At 41.2% G+C, this 19,271-nt stretch overlaps 1 protein-coding gene across 4 annotated transcripts in view; it reads right to left on the bottom strand.

Moving 5' to 3' along the window:
- The window catches only part of SGSM2 (small G protein signaling modulator 2), a 171,594-nt gene that overhangs the window by 116,875 nt on the left and 35,448 nt on the right, over nt 1–19,271 (bottom strand). For 3 of the 4 annotated variants that reach the window (XM_085878954.1, XM_085878956.1, XM_085878955.1), the window contains 4 exons: nt 18,597–18,759; nt 15,714–15,794; nt 12,278–12,436; nt 12,046–12,113 (listed from right to left, as the gene is read on the bottom strand). In XM_085878954.1, the coding sequence (XP_085735080.1) occupies nt 12,046–12,113; nt 12,278–12,436; nt 15,714–15,794; nt 18,597–18,759 (471 nt within the window). Of the gene's footprint in view, nt 1–12,045; nt 12,114–12,277; nt 12,437–15,713; nt 15,795–18,596; nt 18,760–18,936; nt 19,144–19,271 lie in introns of those variants that run through there. The other variant, XM_085878957.1, reaches the window with a different exon arrangement.

Raw genomic sequence — 19,271 nt, 5'->3', positions numbered from 1 at the left:
CACCGTCATCTCGGTCACACGAGAAAATGTGACTGCAGAACAATCGAGAGAGAGAAAAAGAGAGAAAGAGAGAAATAGAGAGAGTACGACAGGGTTTTTAAGCTCAACTATGCCTGCAATGGTTATCAATCCAGGGATTTGCTTTCCGAATTTTGTTTTCTTACAACACCTGTTAATACCTTTGGAATATTCGAGAGCACATCAAATATATGAGCTGTTAAGGTGAGTACACATGCGAGCTATTAAGGTGAACATACGAGCTGTAAAGGTGAATATGTTCCAAAATTCCAATTCAAAATTCCATTTCAAAAAGTCCGCAACAAGTGTGCATACACTCTCAGGAGAGTCACAAAACAGCATCTGTCCAACCTCAAGAACGAACTTTAAAACTGATCTCCCTCCTCTAAAACCTGGTAGCTCTGGAGTATATAGCCCCTTCCATCCATTCCCTCTCTTCTTCAAATGGCACCAATCTCACACTCTGCTCTTGAGAAGGCTGAATGCCTCATTTCTGTGTTTGCTTCCAAATATTGTGTCGCCAACCACTCACTCTCAGTCCCCATCCTTCCCTGTCATGCCCCACTGCTCCTGGACTCTGACTGCTACTGGACCAGGTAGCATCAGCTCACATGTCCTAAAAACTGCTCTGCTGTCCTTGCACATACCCTCTCTCACTGTAAACATCACTGCATTCCATTAAAAAGGTTCAAAAACTGATCCCCTTAACTACAGATATCAGCTTACTTCCAACAGCAGCAAGGTCATGGAATTCATCAACGCAGTTGATATGAAATCATTCCTTTTCTCCAACAACCTCATCGCAGATAATCAATTTCGTTTCAGACCAGGTCACTCTACCTGGGACATGCTGCTTCGACTCTCCATATAATGGATGGAGGCCCTCAATATCAGACATGAGATCAGAGCCGTCACTTTGGATAAATCTAGTGCTTTTGATATGGTCTGGCATCCTGCTTTACTCTCCAAACTCTCCACCGATGACATCCAAGGCCACCTCCACTCTTGGCTTACTGATTTCCTCTGCTCGTGTAGCCAACATGTGGCACTCAACAGAATCCCTTCAACTCCTCTCCCTCCGACTCCTCTCCCTGTGCCCCAAGGCAGTGTTCTAGTCTCAGTCCATTTTCTGATCTTCATCAGTGATCTGTCTGACTCTGGAAAATCCTCTTTATCTATTTTCTGATGACTGCACTCTCTGCCATGACATTCCTCATCCTTCAGACAAGCAGCCTGCAGCCTCTTCCCTCTCTTCAGATCTTGAAAAAAAAAAATCACAAATCACAAGATGATCAAACACTTGAAATATGTCTTTCAATCCTGACAAATCTCGCACTACCACTATCTCTCTAAAAGGACTGCATGGCAAACCCTCCCATCTACTTTGTTAGCAATCCTCTTGAGGGAGTTCAGTCGTTCAAATGACTGGGTCTCACTATCAGCCATGATCTTTCTTCGACAAACCATATTTCAACGTTGGCATCCAAAGCCAGCTGCCGACTGGGCATCCTCCGTCATACAAAGTCCTTCCTTGGCACACCTGAATTCCTATTCACCAACAAGGCCTTCATCAGCAGCTTGATAGAGATCAGCAGCTTTGGCTCTCCTGCCTGTCATCTTGCTCAGCTTGACACTGTGGAAAGCAAGGCCTTCAAGATTATTGTTATCTCTTGTGATGAAACTGAGTCGATGGGCTCATCACTTCACCATCCCAGACAGGTCAGTGGTCTCTCCATCTTTTACAGCCTCCTTTCTGGTCTTGCACTCTTTGCTCTTTCCACACTTTGTCCCCGCCCCCAGGTTTCTGCAGGGCTCACATGGTCCACCATCAACCCCCTTCTGGTAAAACTACCTAAATGCAGAATCACTGCTCACCTCCACACATTCATTCCTATTTTTTCCCCCCTGCCTGTGGAACCAACTTGCACATCCTCTTCAATCTCATTCTTCCCTCCAGGTCTTCAAGACAGCTGTTCAGCACCATCTCAGATCGTCCCCAATCAAAAACCATGATCTTTTGTACCCTGGTTAACCCCACCCAAAACCCTCCTCCATCCAATTTTCCAGTTTTTCCTCTTGAGAGTTTCCTTCTTTCCCTCTCTTGTGCACCCCACCCCTCTGCTACCCCTCATTCCTGCCCACACCCATTGTTTGTCCAAGTCTCCTTCTATCTTGGCCTGCAATTCTGCTGTTGGAGTTTAGCCCTTCTCTGTACTGTTCCTTTTGCATTTTTTGCATCCTGTTTTTATCTGTTATGTCCCGATCCATTCAGTGAACCAGCTCTTCCAAGAGCCTTGACTATATACACAAAAAACCCCAAAAACCTCAATTGAGATGGAGAACTAATCATAATAAATGCCCAAGACCAAGGACACTACACCCATGGCTTTAAAAAGATTGTGGGACTGAGTCAATCAGACAAGTTTAGATTTTGCAAGGTATAAACAGAAAGCATGAGTCAACTCCCATCGTGATGTAAAAAAAAACTCATGTCAGAACAGCTGTACACACAAATGCACAACAAGGTATGTGGAGTAATCCAATGGCACATCTGCAGAAATTTCAATATCCCAGTTACAGAAAATTCAGGGAGACAGGAGCCAAAAACAATAATTGAAAACAAGGACATAATGCTCACGAGCTACGACCTGATGATCCCATCAAGTGTGAACATAGAAAACAAAGCATTACGACTGGACATATTATTCAGATACAAAAAGGAAAAGAAGGCATTCGTCTTCTTCGTTCGGATGCAGCACAAGGCTGTGGGGTAGCATCAGTGGGAAAAGATGCGGCTGTGCCCCTGATGCAATGCTCTCTGCTGGTTCGGGCAGGGATTTGGAATTTGTTCAAGGTGCCAGCGATAGCTCGCCTACTCTTCACGAAGGACGCCATGGGAACTTTAACGTCCACCAATGCATGCTGGCAGACGGGATACCCGTTTAACGGCCATCTGAGGGAAGGCACACGCATTGATGAATCACCTTGACTGTGAATAGTTTATAGCTGGGTCAGGATTCAAACCCAGGCTAGACAGCTTATTGTGGTTTATTTTCATGGTTTCTCTTCCAAATGCAGCCATCCACCTGTACACTTGGACTCAACCCATGCGTTGGAAGTTTGCACTTCTTCCAAGATGCATTTTGTTTTCAAGAAAGTTTTTTTTAAAGTTGTGAAAGAAATAACATTTAAAATATGAGTCTGCTTATTACCCTCACCAGAGGAAAGGTTAATACATTTGGGTCCATTGGTCTGTTTGTTACTTGCAAAATCAAAGATTTTTCAAGTATATTGGTCAGTCAATTTTGTTATTCTGTCTTCTTGTCTGTCTGTCATGTGTGGTCATATGGCAGCTTAGCTGCAGAGGTAGCTATCATTTCTTGAAGCACGACTGTGTCGCTGATGCAGTGCCCCTCTACCAGTACACACACTGGAACTGGCACTCATTTCGCCGACCTCGGAAGGATGACGGGCTGAGTCAACCCCTGGTGTATTAATTCAGCGGTGGATGGGGCTTGAACTCAGGACCCTAGGATCCCAAGCTACCACCCTAACCACTGAGCCAACACCAGGCTTGTTTGTCTGTGAATTGCCTACAGGTCACAATTTTAAACTGATCTTCACAAAACTTCACAAAGCTGTAGAGGTAGTCTCAACTGAGAAGACTATTAATTTTGAGGTTAAAGGTCGATGGTCGTCCAGAGGTCAAAATTTCTAAAATCATCATTTTTATCCAGTTGACTTGAAATTTGAACAGGATTTGCATATCGCATCACTGAATTGGGATACTAACTCTTTTTGAGATAAAAAGGTCAAAGGTCAACTCAAGGTCAAACTTCTAAAATCATCAATTTTCAACTGAAAAATTGTCAATTTACATCCTATGAACTTGAAAGTTGAACAGGATTTGCATCGTCCTTCACTGAATTGGGAAAGCAACTATTTTTGAGGTCAAAAGGTCAAAGGTCAACTCAAGGTCAAACTTCTAAAATCATCAATTTCAATCTGAGAAATAATCAATTTTCATCCGATTGACCTGAGCTTTGATTAAGATTGTCAATTTTAATCTTAATTAAATGGACAATTTGATGTATCCCTGGCAACCTTTGATGAGGGGGATGGATTTTGCAAGTATCGGGCTCTGCATGACGTCTTTTTCTTGTTTGTTTGTCTCCACAGAACTTTAGTATTTTTCTCCTCAACGACTTGTCGGATTGAGAGGAAATTTTCACCATCGGAGCAACTACTCATGTAGAATGTTTTAATTATAACTAGCATCCGTTGAAGACAAAGTCTTCGATATCCCCAGCCATAGTAAATGAGGATTAACAAACTTATATTCCCTAAGCATGTGCAATATGTATGTGAAGTTCCCCCTTGATCTGACCAACCGTTCTGGAGAAGATGTTTGAGGGTTTTAGGGTAAATTCAATATGGCCACCAAACCATGTGACCTATCAATTAGAAATTAACAAACTTCTGAAAGGATGTCTTGGGGAAAGTGTATGTAAAATTTTGCCTCAATCTGTCCAGCCGTTCTGGAGAAGAAGATTTTAAAAATTTATTATTTCAATCCAAGATGGCTGACGAACCATGTGACCTATGACATCATAAATTTAGATTCTGCCTCCAATCCTCCAGTGGAATACATGTGTGAAGTTTCGTGTTAATCGGATGAGGTGTGTTTTTCTATCTAAGATGGCCGCCAAAACATGTGACTTGTGACGTCATAATTTTTACTATGTATGCAGACATGATGGAAGATGATAGTTGCAAATTTTCGCTTCGTTAGGTTATGCGATTCCAGAGAAAACATTATTTAATATTTTTCTTGAATCCAACATGGCTGCAAAACCATGTGACCTATCAATTAGAAAATATAAAAACGCACCAGTTCACCACTTGCTTGATATGTGTACCAAATTTCATAAGTATATATTGAGGGGATTTGTAGTTAAGCTCCGGAAATGAAATGTGACGGACGGACGGACGGAACCCATTTCTATATCCCCTGCCAACTTCGTTGGTTGGCGGGGGATAATTATGACGTCATAGCTCACATGATGTGGCAGCCATGTGAGAAAAATTTGTACATCTGTATCTCTGAAACCATACCAAGGAAAAAATTGAAACTTGGCACATGTGAAGTACTCCCAATGGGGAATAAGTATGATGTCATAGGTGTCTGCGTTATGACATCATAATTGCATATGTAGAACGCTACACGTGATCAGTATGAAAATTTTTGAAAGTCATCTTGGGATAAATTGGTCCACAGAAAGAAAATTGAGACGTCATCAGTCACGTGATTCGTGTTATATATATATATATATATATATATATATATATATATATATATATATATATATATATATATATATATATATATATATATATATTACCTTTTAAAATCATCTTCTCTGAAATGGCTAAACAGATAGAGGCAAAACTTTACATGTGTAACCGCCTATCTATGAAGAACAAAAACACACATGTGATGTCATAGGTCACATGGCTTGGCAGCCATATTGGATTTACCCTAAAACCTATAAAAAAAATCTTATTCTCCAGAATGGCTGGACAGATTGAGGGGAAACTACATAAATGTTCCCCAAGCCTTGTGGATACCAGAGTATACATGAATAATTGATGTCACATATAGTCTGGCAGCCATATTGGATTGAGCAAAAATGTTTAAAAAATCCTCTCTTGAACTGCTTCATCTATTGACACGAAACTTCACAATTATGACATAGTATGGAAAGGGAATATATGTTTTAAATTTCAACCTGATCGGATGCATGGGGTGGCACAGCCAGAATTATGTAATTTTTTGTCTGGGTTTTTATTATTATTTATTTATTTAATTTTAATAAGGCTCGCTTGGCTGTGCCAGGATGGGTTTGAGGGTAGAGGAGTAGCAGTTGAAACCCGAATCCTATCCAGGTTCATACCGATGACTTCATCTTTGCTCTTTGCTTGTTCAGGTTCCTTCTGATGACTCAAATGCAGGACTGTACCTATTTGGTCTTCCATTTGATTTGAAGTGAATTTATTTTAGTCCCATTCTGAATTCGATTGAATAATAATAAACATCATGGGTCAGGTTCAAGTGTCCATTCAAAGCAGGGTTGCATCAAAGTGGGACGTCGTCATACACAGTCATCACTGTCAGCAGTTATAAAGTGACAGTTCTCGTTTTGCATGTTATTAATTACATAACACATCAGTACATAAGCATCACACAGGACAAGTCCTGGTGAGGGTCTGCAATCTGTGATTGCTCTTTTTCTTGTTTGAAATTGTACATGCATAAATCCAAAATAGGACCAAAATTGATTGTTTTTACCAACATGTCACAGGTCAACAAGAGCTCTGTATTGTTGTTGTTGTTGTTGTTGTTGTTGTTGTTGTTGTTGTTGTTGGTGTTGTTTGGGGTCGATATTTGAAATGTGCACCCATTGGTCCGATAGCTGCCAGAGCACACCCACATTGGTCGCTTGACTCCACCCACAATGATATAGCTGCCATCTTGGTTTTCTGGTGAGCCAAACACATTAGGCCTGTAGTCCTCTGCTGATGATACACTGTCCAGGTTTGTTGCATTAGATTTCCATTGGCTTTGTTTGGGTCGAGTGTTAATCACGAAGAGGGATTTAACCTGTAAAGTATTCAAACCACCAATGTTGAATATTTTCTTGAAATATTTAATCAGTAACAAGTGGGAGGTCAATTTTCAAAAAAGGCAAAAAAACACCCATTTTCTCCAGGTAATAAAGCACTCATATCTGTATTCCCCAATTTCCCCAAAACATTATATTACAGAGCAAATGAGTTTTTAATACACAAAATTGGATCAGTGGAATACTTATGAATAAACCTGTCCATTGTTTTCTTTTTTGGGGGGAGGGGGTTTAGTGGTTTACCCATCTGTAAATGTGAAAAGGAAACATGGCTGACCAACAACACGGCACAAAGTGGCCCAGACAGCAGCGGTTGGCATCGACCTAAAGACAAGCAATTCGAAGAAGTCAAAGTCTGATAAAGGGGACAATATACTCTGTGTGTCATATGCCAGGGCAATTCAAAAAAGATAAAGTATACACGGTATTACCCCAGTCAGTAAATACACTCAAGTCAGATTTGAGTTCTCATGCTGAGTCTGTGGCAGAGAGACGTTCATCTGATATTGAACAGAAGGACTGGTTGGGCTGGAAACAGCCAAAGTGGCATCCGATATATTGAAATACCGAGACTCATCCAAAAAGTTGCATGCTAGCACAGTAAAAGCGGCTCGGCGAATCCCATCACCCCACAGCTACATCTCGTGGTTCCTCTCTTCAGAGACATGAGAGACAAATATAAAGATGACTTCAAAAAGGTTGTCCTACTTTTCGGGGGATTCCACCAAGCCCACAATTTCCTGCATGCAATTTGTAAGATACTGAGATGCTCCCAGCAGAAATGGAATTACAACCTGCATGACCTACTGCTTTTATCGCTTTATTTTCTACCTTAAGCAGACTTGAGGTGAACTCGTTGAGGGAGTCCTGTATGAGGTCGGCTGCTGCTTGTGCAGAAACCTCTATGGAAGAACTTTTTCTCTGCTGTGATTTGACTAAGCTAAGTCATTTCTTGAGATTTTCCCTGCATGTTGTGGAGTTTTCAACCACCTGTCTTCACCAGATGACACCTCCAAGTTATTTAGCATTTCCAATGCATCACCAAGAGGGATTGCTATTCAAATCCTGCCCCTTAATTTTGATGAATAGAATTGACACCCTTTTTCTGCAATTCTGAGTCAACTTATTCTTCACAGTTATGCACTAAATTTTACTTGTGATTATTTCCCCCCTTTCCTGTGGAAGTGTTTCATAACAGTCCCTCAGGTTTTTCAAAAGAAAACCTTGTGATTTCTGAAATAAAGAACCTACAATTTCATGTAGATATTGAAATTCAGCGTCAAAGTTGCTCTGATAGCTTTTACCTGTTGATACCCCCAGTAGCTTTGAATGCATTCGTGCACTTGGTGTGATAGCATATGTCATTTGCAACCACATCATGCACAAGCACCCCACAAACAAAACAGAATATCTTGCCGGTTCAGCTGTCGTGCTTTCACAATTAATGATTATTGGTGTGGATTGGTAATTTTAGCTCAAGGTTGCCTTCCATCATGCAATCTCTTTTTGCAAATAACACAGGTTACTGTAGCTTCGAAGCCTGGTGTTGGCTTAGTGGTTAGGGTGGCGGCTTGGGATCCTTGGGTCCTGAGTTCAAGCCCCGTTGGCCGCTGAATTAAAAAATACACCAGGAGGTTAACTCAGCCTGTAATCCTTCCGAGGTCAGCAAAAATGAGTGTACTTACCAGTGTACTGGTAAGGGGGACACTGCATCAGCGGCATAGCCGCATCCCAACCAATGATGCAACCAGCAGCCACAGGCTGCACTTCATAGAGAGAGACTGTAGCTTCAAACCTACAAGTCTTTGACCTTACAGACCTTGTCTTGCCCCCGAAGGTACTCTGGTACTCATTTTGCCAACCTCGGAAGGATGACAGGCTGAGTCAACCTCCTGGTGTATTTTAATTCAGCGGCCAACGGGGCTTGAACTCAGGACCCCAGGAAATCCCAGGATCCCAAGCCACCACCCTAACCACTAAGCCAACACCAGGCTTCCCGAAGGTACTGGTCATTGGGTTAGACCTGGAGGAACCACTAAACGTAGCTGTGGGGTGATGGGATTCACCTAGCCACTTTTTCTGTGCTGGCATGCAACTTTTTGGATGAGTCTCAGTATTTCTACATATCGGATGCCACTTTGGCTGTTTACAGCCCAAACAATTCTGTTAAATCTCAGATGAAATCTCTCGACCACAGTCAGCATGAGAGCTCAAAGCTGACTTGAGTGTATTTACTGACTGGGGTAATACCCTGTATAGTTGTTTTTTTTTTAAATTGCCCTGGCATATGACACACACAGAGTATATTGTCCCTTCATCAGCCTTTGACTTCTTCGAATTGCTTGGCTTCAGGTCGATGCCTACCGCTGCTGTCTGAGGCCACTTCGTACCATGTTGTTGGTCAGCCATGTTTCCTTTTCACATTTACAGATGGGCAAACCCCCTCCCCCCCAAAAAAAAAACCAATGGACAGGTTTATTCATAAGTATTCCACTGATCCAGTTTGGAATATTAAAAACTCATTTGCTCTGCAATATAATGTTTTGGGAGAATTGGGCAATGTAGTCATGAGTGTATAATTTCCTGGAGAAAATGGGTGTTTTTTTTTTTGCCTTTTTGAAAACTGACCTTCTTCGACGTGTTACTGATTAAATATTTTAAGAAACAATTCAACATTGGTGTTTTGAATACTTTTCAGGTTCTTTATTGTAAACATTTGTCAGAAAAAAAAAATTGAACATCAAATTTCAAGTCTAAAATTGCGATGTGTTTGATGAGATCCCTTGATTATAAGCATTCATCAAATTTAGTGACCTTTTGACCTCTGGTGATGGACACATTGATCTGATTTGCATTTTATATATGTTAACTTATATAGCAGTTCAATACAAACATTTTTGTTCGTACGTCTTGTTTTTGTACAAAGTTATGACTTTATATTTCTCCTATCCCTAATTTCTCGTCAAAATTATTACGACGACGCAACTTCAAAGGTCCACAGGATCAGAAAGAAAATCATATTTGGTTTGATGAATAGATATGGCTTCACTTAACACTTAATCGTTATTTTCTTGAATAAATATCTTCAAAGGAAGATTTTAATGTTATTTGGTGCCCTTTTACATTTGATTAGCCTCGCCCACAAAAACGCCACATTGGCGCTGCCCCTCCCATGACATCATCTCGACCTCGGGTTCATACATTTACAGTCGGACAGCACCTTTTACATTATGATTTTGACTATTGTCGTAACCTGGGGATTGTTGATCAGAAAATTATTCGTCAAATTCACTTTCTGATGAGTTTGAATCGAGTTGTGCGGCCGTTATCCATTGCTTGCTGACAATCTTTCCCTCGATTACGTCATGGCAGTTTATCTGGAATTTTTAGGGGAGGTACCCGACGGGCATAATTTTTTTTAACTGCACCACCTCAAAAAATTATTAGAATAAAAAAACACGTTCGGTTTTTTGTTTGTTACTTAAAAATCAATATAATCACATCAAAAAATTATTATTTTTTTCTGATTCTGTGGACCTTTCAAGTTGATTTTTCAGCTTTATGCAAAATGTTGGCAGGGTAGTCCACCCTAGCACGATTCTAGAATGTCACCTGAAGACATTAGGGGGAACCGACCTTTTAAAGCATGAAGTCCTGACTTTCTCATCTACCCCCCCCCCCCCACTCCTCTCACCATCTTCAAAACTAGTCGACTCTATAATCTGATAATTCAAATAGGCAACCATAGAAGAACACTCTCATCAATTCCAACAGGTCTGCTTTGATTTTTGAGTTGGAGATATGGGTACCAGTATGGCTATTATAACCTGCATCCATTCACTTCATCTATCTCACAACATTGGACTTGTCTTCGGTTGACAGTCTCCCCAAAAACTCATATTGACAATCAGTAAGCAATACGAGCATGAAATTTATCGCAATCAAATGAGAAAAAAAATGTTTAAAATCATAACATCTAGTTTTGTATTCATATGCTGATCATCATCATGAGTTAATGGAAGTTACAATTTCACTCGAGCCAATTTAATTGTTCAGTAAAGTGTATTAAGTTAATTTACATGAGTCATAATTACCAAATACTAAGCAAATGAAGTGTTAAGTGAGGCTTAAAAATAAGTATATAAACAAATAAACAACCAAATAAATAATTTTCACCAATTCAAATTTTGCCAATATGGAACTTTCTAAATGATGTATAAATGCTAACGAGGCCTCTTGCACATGCGCTGTGTGTGCTTTTACACTGACTCGGTTCTGCTCGACGGAATTTTTAACCGGCCGACACTGGCATGAAATCTGTGGTTCAAATCGTCTTTTAAACATAATTTTCAGCATTTAGACAATGGAGTGGCAATTTCAGAATGGTTAATCATAATTGTTTTGTTTCTGAATGAAAATCAGACTCACAGAGATAAAGGAAATAAGAGAAATATCTGTGGATGAGACAAAGAGGTGTTGATTTCCTATAATTTCCTGTTAATACAATTAGTTAGCTGTGGCTGTGGTTATAATATATGAACAGATGCTTCTCTTTTCACCAACAGATGCAAAAATCTAGTATAACGTCTGTTGTGGCCCCTGAACCAAACAGCAAATATATACTGTACTTATAAAGGTACTCACAACCAATACAAACTCCCACACCACCGACTCACAACCCATACAAACTCCCACCCTGCTCACTCACAATCAATACAAACTCCCATCCCCGCTCCTCCAAAACATGACTGATCGTAAATATAATTTTAAACTTACTCTGTGCATCGACAAGTGCCAGATAGGGCCTTCCCATTGGTGCGAAGAAACATGAAGGTTTGAGTAGAACACACCCACCAACGAAATTTCAGCCTTTCACAGGCCCATATTGTGAGGCCCACAGGCAAGATATCAACTTTTTGGACGAGTTGATCAAGAAGTTCTCAAACTGTTTAGTTGTGCAGTGGCAAAGCTTGTATGTAAACTCCAAGGTATGTTTACAAGTACTTTCGGCTTCTTTAAAAGTTTTTTTTAGTGATTTAATTCTACAATTGTTATTTGGCAGGCATGAAATCCTGATTCACTTCGTTATTAAGGGGTTGTGTGCATGCGCACCGAGAAATCTAGGATGGATTATGTCATCTTGAAAGTGCCGTATTCAAATAATGTCTGGAATGTATGTATTCGACTAGGCGAGAGTCAAAAGCAAAATGAGAAGGTCGAGAGAAGTGGACCAATTAGTGTCACCCTCTGAGCTATTCACACATCTGTAATCCAGTCTGCTTATTTGAATAATGAAAGCATCATTTGTTACACCCCATACAATTATATACATGGCTCAACTTACCAAGAAGGGAAGCTAAGATGCGTCCATCCACTGGGTCCATTAGTAAGGCATACTTCTCATAGTACAAGCTGCAACACAAATAGGTACAATTGCTCTCACATATGAATGAACCTACAGGCTCACAAGACTGTTTACAGCATGTACCTCTTTTTCCATTAATACAACTCATGGGAGAGATGTGGTTAATATAGTTTGCTATGTGTGCTGGGAAGTAGGGCAGAGCAACACGTGCCTGGCATTTTCCGCAAGGTGTTGCACGATTTTATCAAGAACTTTCTCAAGGAGTGCCGCACGCACCCAAAGGTGCCGGACTGCTTGTCGGGAAAGTCCGCTGGGTTTGGAACCACTGGTGCTCTGCCTGGATATTCCTTCGATTCGTCCACCACCCCTTCTGTGTGCAGAAAAGTAAAATGTGGAGGGGAAAAAAAGGTGAATTACTGTATAAACAAAATAATGGAATCATTACTTCCGATGTTAAGTCTTTCCTCTATTCAAACAGCCTGATCTCTGACCAACAAGTTTGCATTCGGTCGCAGTCACTCAACACTGAACATGGAAAACTGAAATCTCAGCAAGAGGTCACGACCGTTTCCTTTGACCACTGTTTCTTCATTACACGGCCCGCGAGCCACTGGCGGCCCCTGGTGGCCTAAAGTGCGGACCCTGATGTGCGGCCAATAATGCACAAATATGAAAACACCCCATCATAATCCGCCATAAATGCTATCAAATTGACACAATGGTTTCAAATGAGTGTTCCAATGCGAAGCATAAAAGTAACATAACTACATCAGGATATGGTTGCAGTATACAAACAATGATGCTTGCAGCCCAGGTAGTCACAACGAAGAAGAGTACATAGGGCTGCCTAATAGCAGCCATTACGGAGTTTTGCAGGCGGTGTGGCCGCTCTCACACTGATGCCTTATCGGCAAAAGTGGACCCCCTCCAAAAAAAATAGTGAAGGTCACTGCCTTAGACATATCTCAGGAATTTGACGCAGCCAGGCATTAGCAAGCTCTCTGTCTGTGGCATTAAAGTCTGCCTTTATAACTGGATTTCTGACTTCCACCACTGATGCAGTCAACATGTTGCCATCAAAGGAACCCTCTTCTCTTCCAGTGGAAGCTAAAGTTCCCCAAGGCAGTGTTTTGGGCCCAGTCTTGCTCCTCAAATACATAAACAGTCCCTCCGATTCTCTGGAAAAAAAAATTATCTTCCCTTTTGCAGATGACTTCACACTGTCGTACAATACCCCCATCCCATTTAGAGGCAGAATGAAGCTGCCGCACTCTCTGCTATCTGGAATTGATTCGATTCTGATCTGATAAATGGAGCATGTCCTTCAAAGTTGGGAATTCCTACAGTCTCACCCTGTCGCTCTGTAAAGATCATCAAATGAACCTCATACACCTTGCCTATAGAAAGTCTACACACCCCTTAAAAATTTTCACCTTTTGTTGTCTTATAGCCTGGAATTATGTTGCATTAAACCAGACTTTTTCCACCATTATTTACACATCGTAGCCCACAACTTCCAAGTGAAAAACAAATTCTACAAATTTCAGAAAATTAATTTAAAATACAAAACTAGAATATCTTGGTTGGATAAGAGACCCACCCCTCCCCCCCCCTTATAATAGCAATTTTAAATTAGCTCAGGTGTAACCAATCACCTTCAAAATCACACACCAAATTAATTGACTTACACCTGTGTTAAATTGCAGTGATTCTGATTATTTCAGAATAAAATCAGCTGTCCCTGTAGGTTTCCTCTGCTGGGTTGTGCATTTCACAGCAAGACTCAACCATGAGCCCCAAGGAGCTTTCAAAAGACCTCCGGGATAAAGTTGCGGAAAGGCACAGATCAGAGGATGGGTATAAAAATATTTCAAAGGCCTTCAATATCTCTTGGAGCACAGTCAAGTCAATCATTAAGAAGTGGAAAGCGTATGGTACCACCAAGACCCTGCCTAGATCAGGCCGTCCCTCAAACCTGGATGACCAAGCAAGGAGGAGACTGATCAGAGAGGCCAGCAAGAGACCAATGGCAACTTGGAAAGAGCTACATGCCTTCATAGCAAAGAATGGTCACTGTGTGCATGTGACGACAATATCCCAAGCACACCACAAGTTTGGTTTGTACCGTAGGGTAGCAGGAAGGAAGCCACTACTCAAAAAAGCCCACCTTGAGTCCCATTTAAGGTATTCAAAAAACGGCTACAGAGATTCTGAAGCCAGGTGGTTAAAACTTTTTGGTCTGACGAAACCAAGATGGAACTTTTTGGGCTAAATGCAAAATGTTACATTTGGCGCAAACCCAACACAGCAAATCACCCAAAGAACACCATTCCTCCTGTAAAGCATGGTGGTGGCAGCATCATGTTATGGGGATGTTTCTTCTCAGCAGGGACTGAGGCACTTGTCAGGATGGAAGAGAATATGGATGGAGCAAAACGCAGAAAAATCTTAGAGGAAAACCTGCTGTCCTCTGCAAAAAAGCTGAAAATGAGACGGAAGTTCAACTTTCAGCATGACAACGACCCATAGCACACAACCAAAGCTCCACTGGAGTGGCTTAGGAACAAAAATATAAATGTCCTTGAGTGGCCCAGTCAGAGCCCCGATCTAAATCCAATTGAAAGTCTGTGGCATGACTTTTAGATTGCTCTCCATCAACGCTCCCAACACAACTTGACTGAGCTTGGATAATTTTGTGCAGAAGAATGGGCAAATATTGCCCAATCAAGGTGTGCAAAGTTGGTAGAGACCTATCCCAACAGACTCACAGCTGTAACTGCTGTCAAAGGTGCTTCCACCAAGTATTAACTCAGGGGATTGGACACTTATCCAACCAAGATATTCCAGTTTTATATTTCTAATTAATTTTCTGAAATTTGTAGTATTTGTTTTTCACTTCGAAGTTGTGGGTTACGATGTGCAAATAAAGGTGGGAAAAGCCTGATTTAATGTAACATAATTCCAGGCTTTAAGGCAACAAAAGTTGAAAAATTTGAAAGGGGGGTGGAGACTTTCTATAGGCACTGAATATTCCAATGGTCAGCCACTGAAAGGTTCAAGTCTTTTGAACTTCTCGGTCTCATCATCAGCCATGACCTCTCCTGGGCCACCCATATTGCAAAGCTGGTCTCGAAAGTCAGCCATAGTCTGCGCATCCTCCGTCATTCCAAGTTTTTCCATGAAAAATTAGAACTACTCATAGCCTTAAAGGCCTTTGTCCACAGCACAATGGAGTACTGCTCTCCACTCGGGGCTGGAGCCCCAGCGTCACATCTGTCCCTCATTGGTTACTGTGTTTCCTTCCTCCTCTCTCCTCTTTTTCTTTTCATTCATTCCCTTGCTTGTTGTATCCAAGAGTTGCCCCTGCTCTCCTCCTGTCAGTCCATACCCTCCGTCACCTTGTTCTTCCTTGGGTCTCAATATTGTAGAGAAGACCATAAACAACGCTCTTTGTCTGCCTCGAACATTATAAGAATTCATTATTTTACAATTCATTATCACAGACTACCGCACAAAGATCATTTGGAATGGCTCATCATTCCGTGGCTGTTTTGTAAAAGTTCAGATCAATAACCGGTCTCGGACAGCTATTTCAGACTTAATGTCTTCATTGCAAAGCAGGAGAGACAAGGAGGTGAAATAATTACCGACTGAGTGCCTCAGTTGGAAGCTGCTGCAGAGCTTGAGGTAATGTTTGAAGAGATGAGATAAATGCGGCCACGGAGTCACTGGTGGGGGATTAGGGGTAGAGCGTAGAGGTGTTCAGGTGGTTTAATATTTGACCATTCTATTCGAGTATTGTGTTTGTGTTTCTGTGAAAGGTCATATCAGTAACAGTACTTTCTCTGTAATGTAAAGCCAGGGGAAAAACTTGACCGACTTCATACCGAAATAGCTTCATCATGATTTCATTTCAGCTACTATATCGGGAAACGTCACAAGTAGTAACAATTATGCAAATATCGGAAGGACAGGACGATGCAAGTATTGATTTTTTGCTTTCCATCTCTGCAACAATGAATCCTATTAACCTGGAGTACTAAAAATATGTAATGTTGTTTGTGACCACTAAACGTTACAAGGTAAAACGTTAGAAACAACACACAGTATCACCGATACCTATTCAATCAAAAAGTTGTGGACAGATTCGGATGAAGTTTGGTGGAGAGCTTGGGTATGTGACGCTGAAGAAATGTTTAGATTTTGGTGAAGATCCAGATCCGGATCTGTATCCGAGAGTTTTTTTTTTGTGATTTTCACCATTGAGAGAGAGAGGGCCAAAACAGACATATAGCAGGATTTCTGAAAAAGTTGTGGACGGATTCAGATGAAACCTGGTGGGTAGGTTGTGTATGCAACAAGGAAGAATTGGTTCGATTTTGAAGTTCTGAATCGGGATCCGGATCCGAGAATTTTAAAAATGATTTTTCACCATTGAATGATGGGGCTAAAACGATATTTTGCACAATATTTCAAAATATTATGGACAGATTCAGAGGAAACTTGGTTGATGAGAATAAGTCGATTAAAATTTAGTTCAGGTCCGAATCCAGATCCGGCCTATCAGCTTGGCCGAGGTATGCTCTCTACCAAGTGCCCTTTTAGTTTGGAATGAATTACCGTTAGATATGAGACAACTTCGTGACACTGCTTCCATAAAGCTCTTACAGAGTACCTAATGAGAGATTAACTGTATATCACAATATCAAACCAATAAATCAAGATTAAGTTATATCTTTCTCTGTACTGAAGTATTTTATATAACAGGAAGATATTTGTTCAACATTTAAGTATAATACAATATATTTGAAGTGTGAACATTATAATCATTTATTTTTTACCAAAAATTAAATAAATTAAATGTTAAGGTGCCAGACCCGATTAGCATTTTATGCTATTTTCTGGTTTCTATTATGTAATGTTTATTTTTTTATTTATTTTGTTACATGGCATTGTTGACAAAGTGTTGTTGATTTTGATGTGGATAATAATTGAAGTTCAAGTTCAAGGCTCAGAAAGAGCAAGAACACAGTACAAACAATGATGTTCACGGGAGCATCAAAACTTGATACATAAAGCAGAATCCGAATCCAAAAAGATACCTACTGGTGTCCCTGGATGAGACGTACAATAATGTATATCTATCTATAATTCCAGCAATCTCTGTATGTGTCTGCGTGTGTGTCTGCGACCGCTGTTTCTTGACAACCACTGGTTCGATCTAATTGAAACTTGCCAGGTATATTGCTGGGGCCCTGTGGATGTGCCTTTTCAAGGTTTGATATTAATCGGACAAGTGGTTCCCAAGTTATTGCCATTTATTTACCAAACCAATGACAGAACATGGTGCTATGACATCATGATTGACGTCACAATTCTTCTTTTTAATTTTTTTTAATTTTTTGCACGTACGGCCACGCATGTACAGGCACATACTAGTATTACTAAAACTCTCATCTTGTATGTATATACACATATGTACATGTATGTATGTTCCCGAAATACAGCCAAAACGGTACAAGATAGCGCAAAAAATTTAGGGCCACCTTACTCACCATTCTCCTGCGGTGTGCAGTATCAAGTTTCGTTCAAATTGGGAAACTAAAAATATTATTAAAAAAATCAATTCCCGATTCAGTGAAGTTTTGGAATGACGATCCATAAAGCGCAAGGACAAACCATGGAGAATGTGTTGATATACCTCGAGAAACCGGTTGGCCGAACGATGACTCCTGAGGTTGTTGTTGTTTGTCTTTTGGCTGCTCCCGTTAGGGGTCGCCACAGCGGATCATCCGTTATGATCCGCATACTGATTTGGCACAGGTTTTATGCCGGATGCCCTTCCTGACACAACCCTGGTCGCCTCTTACGACACAGGGATAAGGATTGGGTTTCGCCATGATTCTGGGCTGCCCTACACCCTCTCATAGCGCAGGCCCAGTAGGCCCAGTGCCGAGCTCCCGTCCACAAGCGATCCTCCAACCCAAGCCTCCGAGTCGCCGGATCACAGGCGCATGCCACTACGCCCGGTCTCGATGACTCCTGAGGTAAATGCTCAAATTTTCTTCAGGTTAAAGTTTGACCGCTAAATAATATTAAAATTGTCTTTTTTTTTTTTTCATCAACCGTTGTCACAACGGGAACCCAGCGGGTTCACGGATCGTGTGGTTACCTTTAAAGGAGTGAAAAATCAATTTTGGAGCCATTTTTCCCCCATGTACCGCAGAGGCTATTATTTAATTACATCGATCTTTCCGAAATTTTTCCCGATTTCACCTCAGATTTTGACATAATTATTTAGGCCATGAGTTCTGATCGTCAAATCCGGAATCAGATTTTAAATATCAGCTTTTTAAGAACCCTATACGATATATTAGTCAATCTAGCCAGGAGCCAATCACATTGCACCAAGCCTCAAACAGCCAATCGGCTTTAAACCGCGGGCCTACTTTTTTTTTTGCCATGAAAATGGCGAGACGGCAGTAGAAAAATGCTGGAAATGTCGTACGGATACTACCCGTGCTTCTCACCTTCCCTCCCCTCGCCCCTCCAATGCTTGCACGTGTCGGCACAGCATGGCAGCTTGTGGGCAGACACGTGCGGCCTTCACAAAAAGCGCAGCCACCTTGTTGGCACGAAGCAGTCCCGCAGCTCGGCGCTTCAGGCCGTGCAGCAGACTTGCCTCCACAGCCGCTGTGTGTGTGCGACAAGCATCGATTTATAAACTTGCATGAACAAATTAAACCATTGACATTGAACTTTAACTTCACATTCTTGTCCCGAACGATAATAATTGATTAATCACATTTCATCGATTTTAACATTTCCTTATGGTCACACCCAACAAAGGCTTCGTCTTGCAAGACATACCATGGAAGTGGGTACGTCAAAGTGGATGAAGTGTAAAAGTACTACTCTACTACTCCCTGAACGGCCACAATTATTCCCACCTTCTTTTGAGGTCGGCTTTTAGTCAAAGTCTTTCATGAACCAACTGGCTAGGTCTGACGTTCAAGTGGAGCCGATTTGGGCAGAAATTTGCAAATTGTTCACAGGGTGCTGGTGGTAACTCACATACTTCTTGTTAAAGACACTCTGTGGTGATCTTTAACCTATCCATTTAGGCCCTGGGCTGTCCGCCGCTATCGTTCCGTGAAAAGGGTGCGACTTATTTTCACTCACAATATTGTCTAAATGATATTTCC

This window comes from Eptatretus burgeri, chromosome 4 (genome assembly GCF_056783735.1).
Source record: "Eptatretus burgeri isolate ZD-2024b chromosome 4, Ebu_testis_v1, whole genome shotgun sequence".
NCBI classification, from domain to species: Eukaryota; Metazoa; Chordata; class Myxini; order Myxiniformes; family Myxinidae; genus Eptatretus; species Eptatretus burgeri.
The sequence above is the reverse complement of the archived record's forward strand: the minus strand, read 5'-3'. Positions and strand labels throughout refer to the sequence as shown.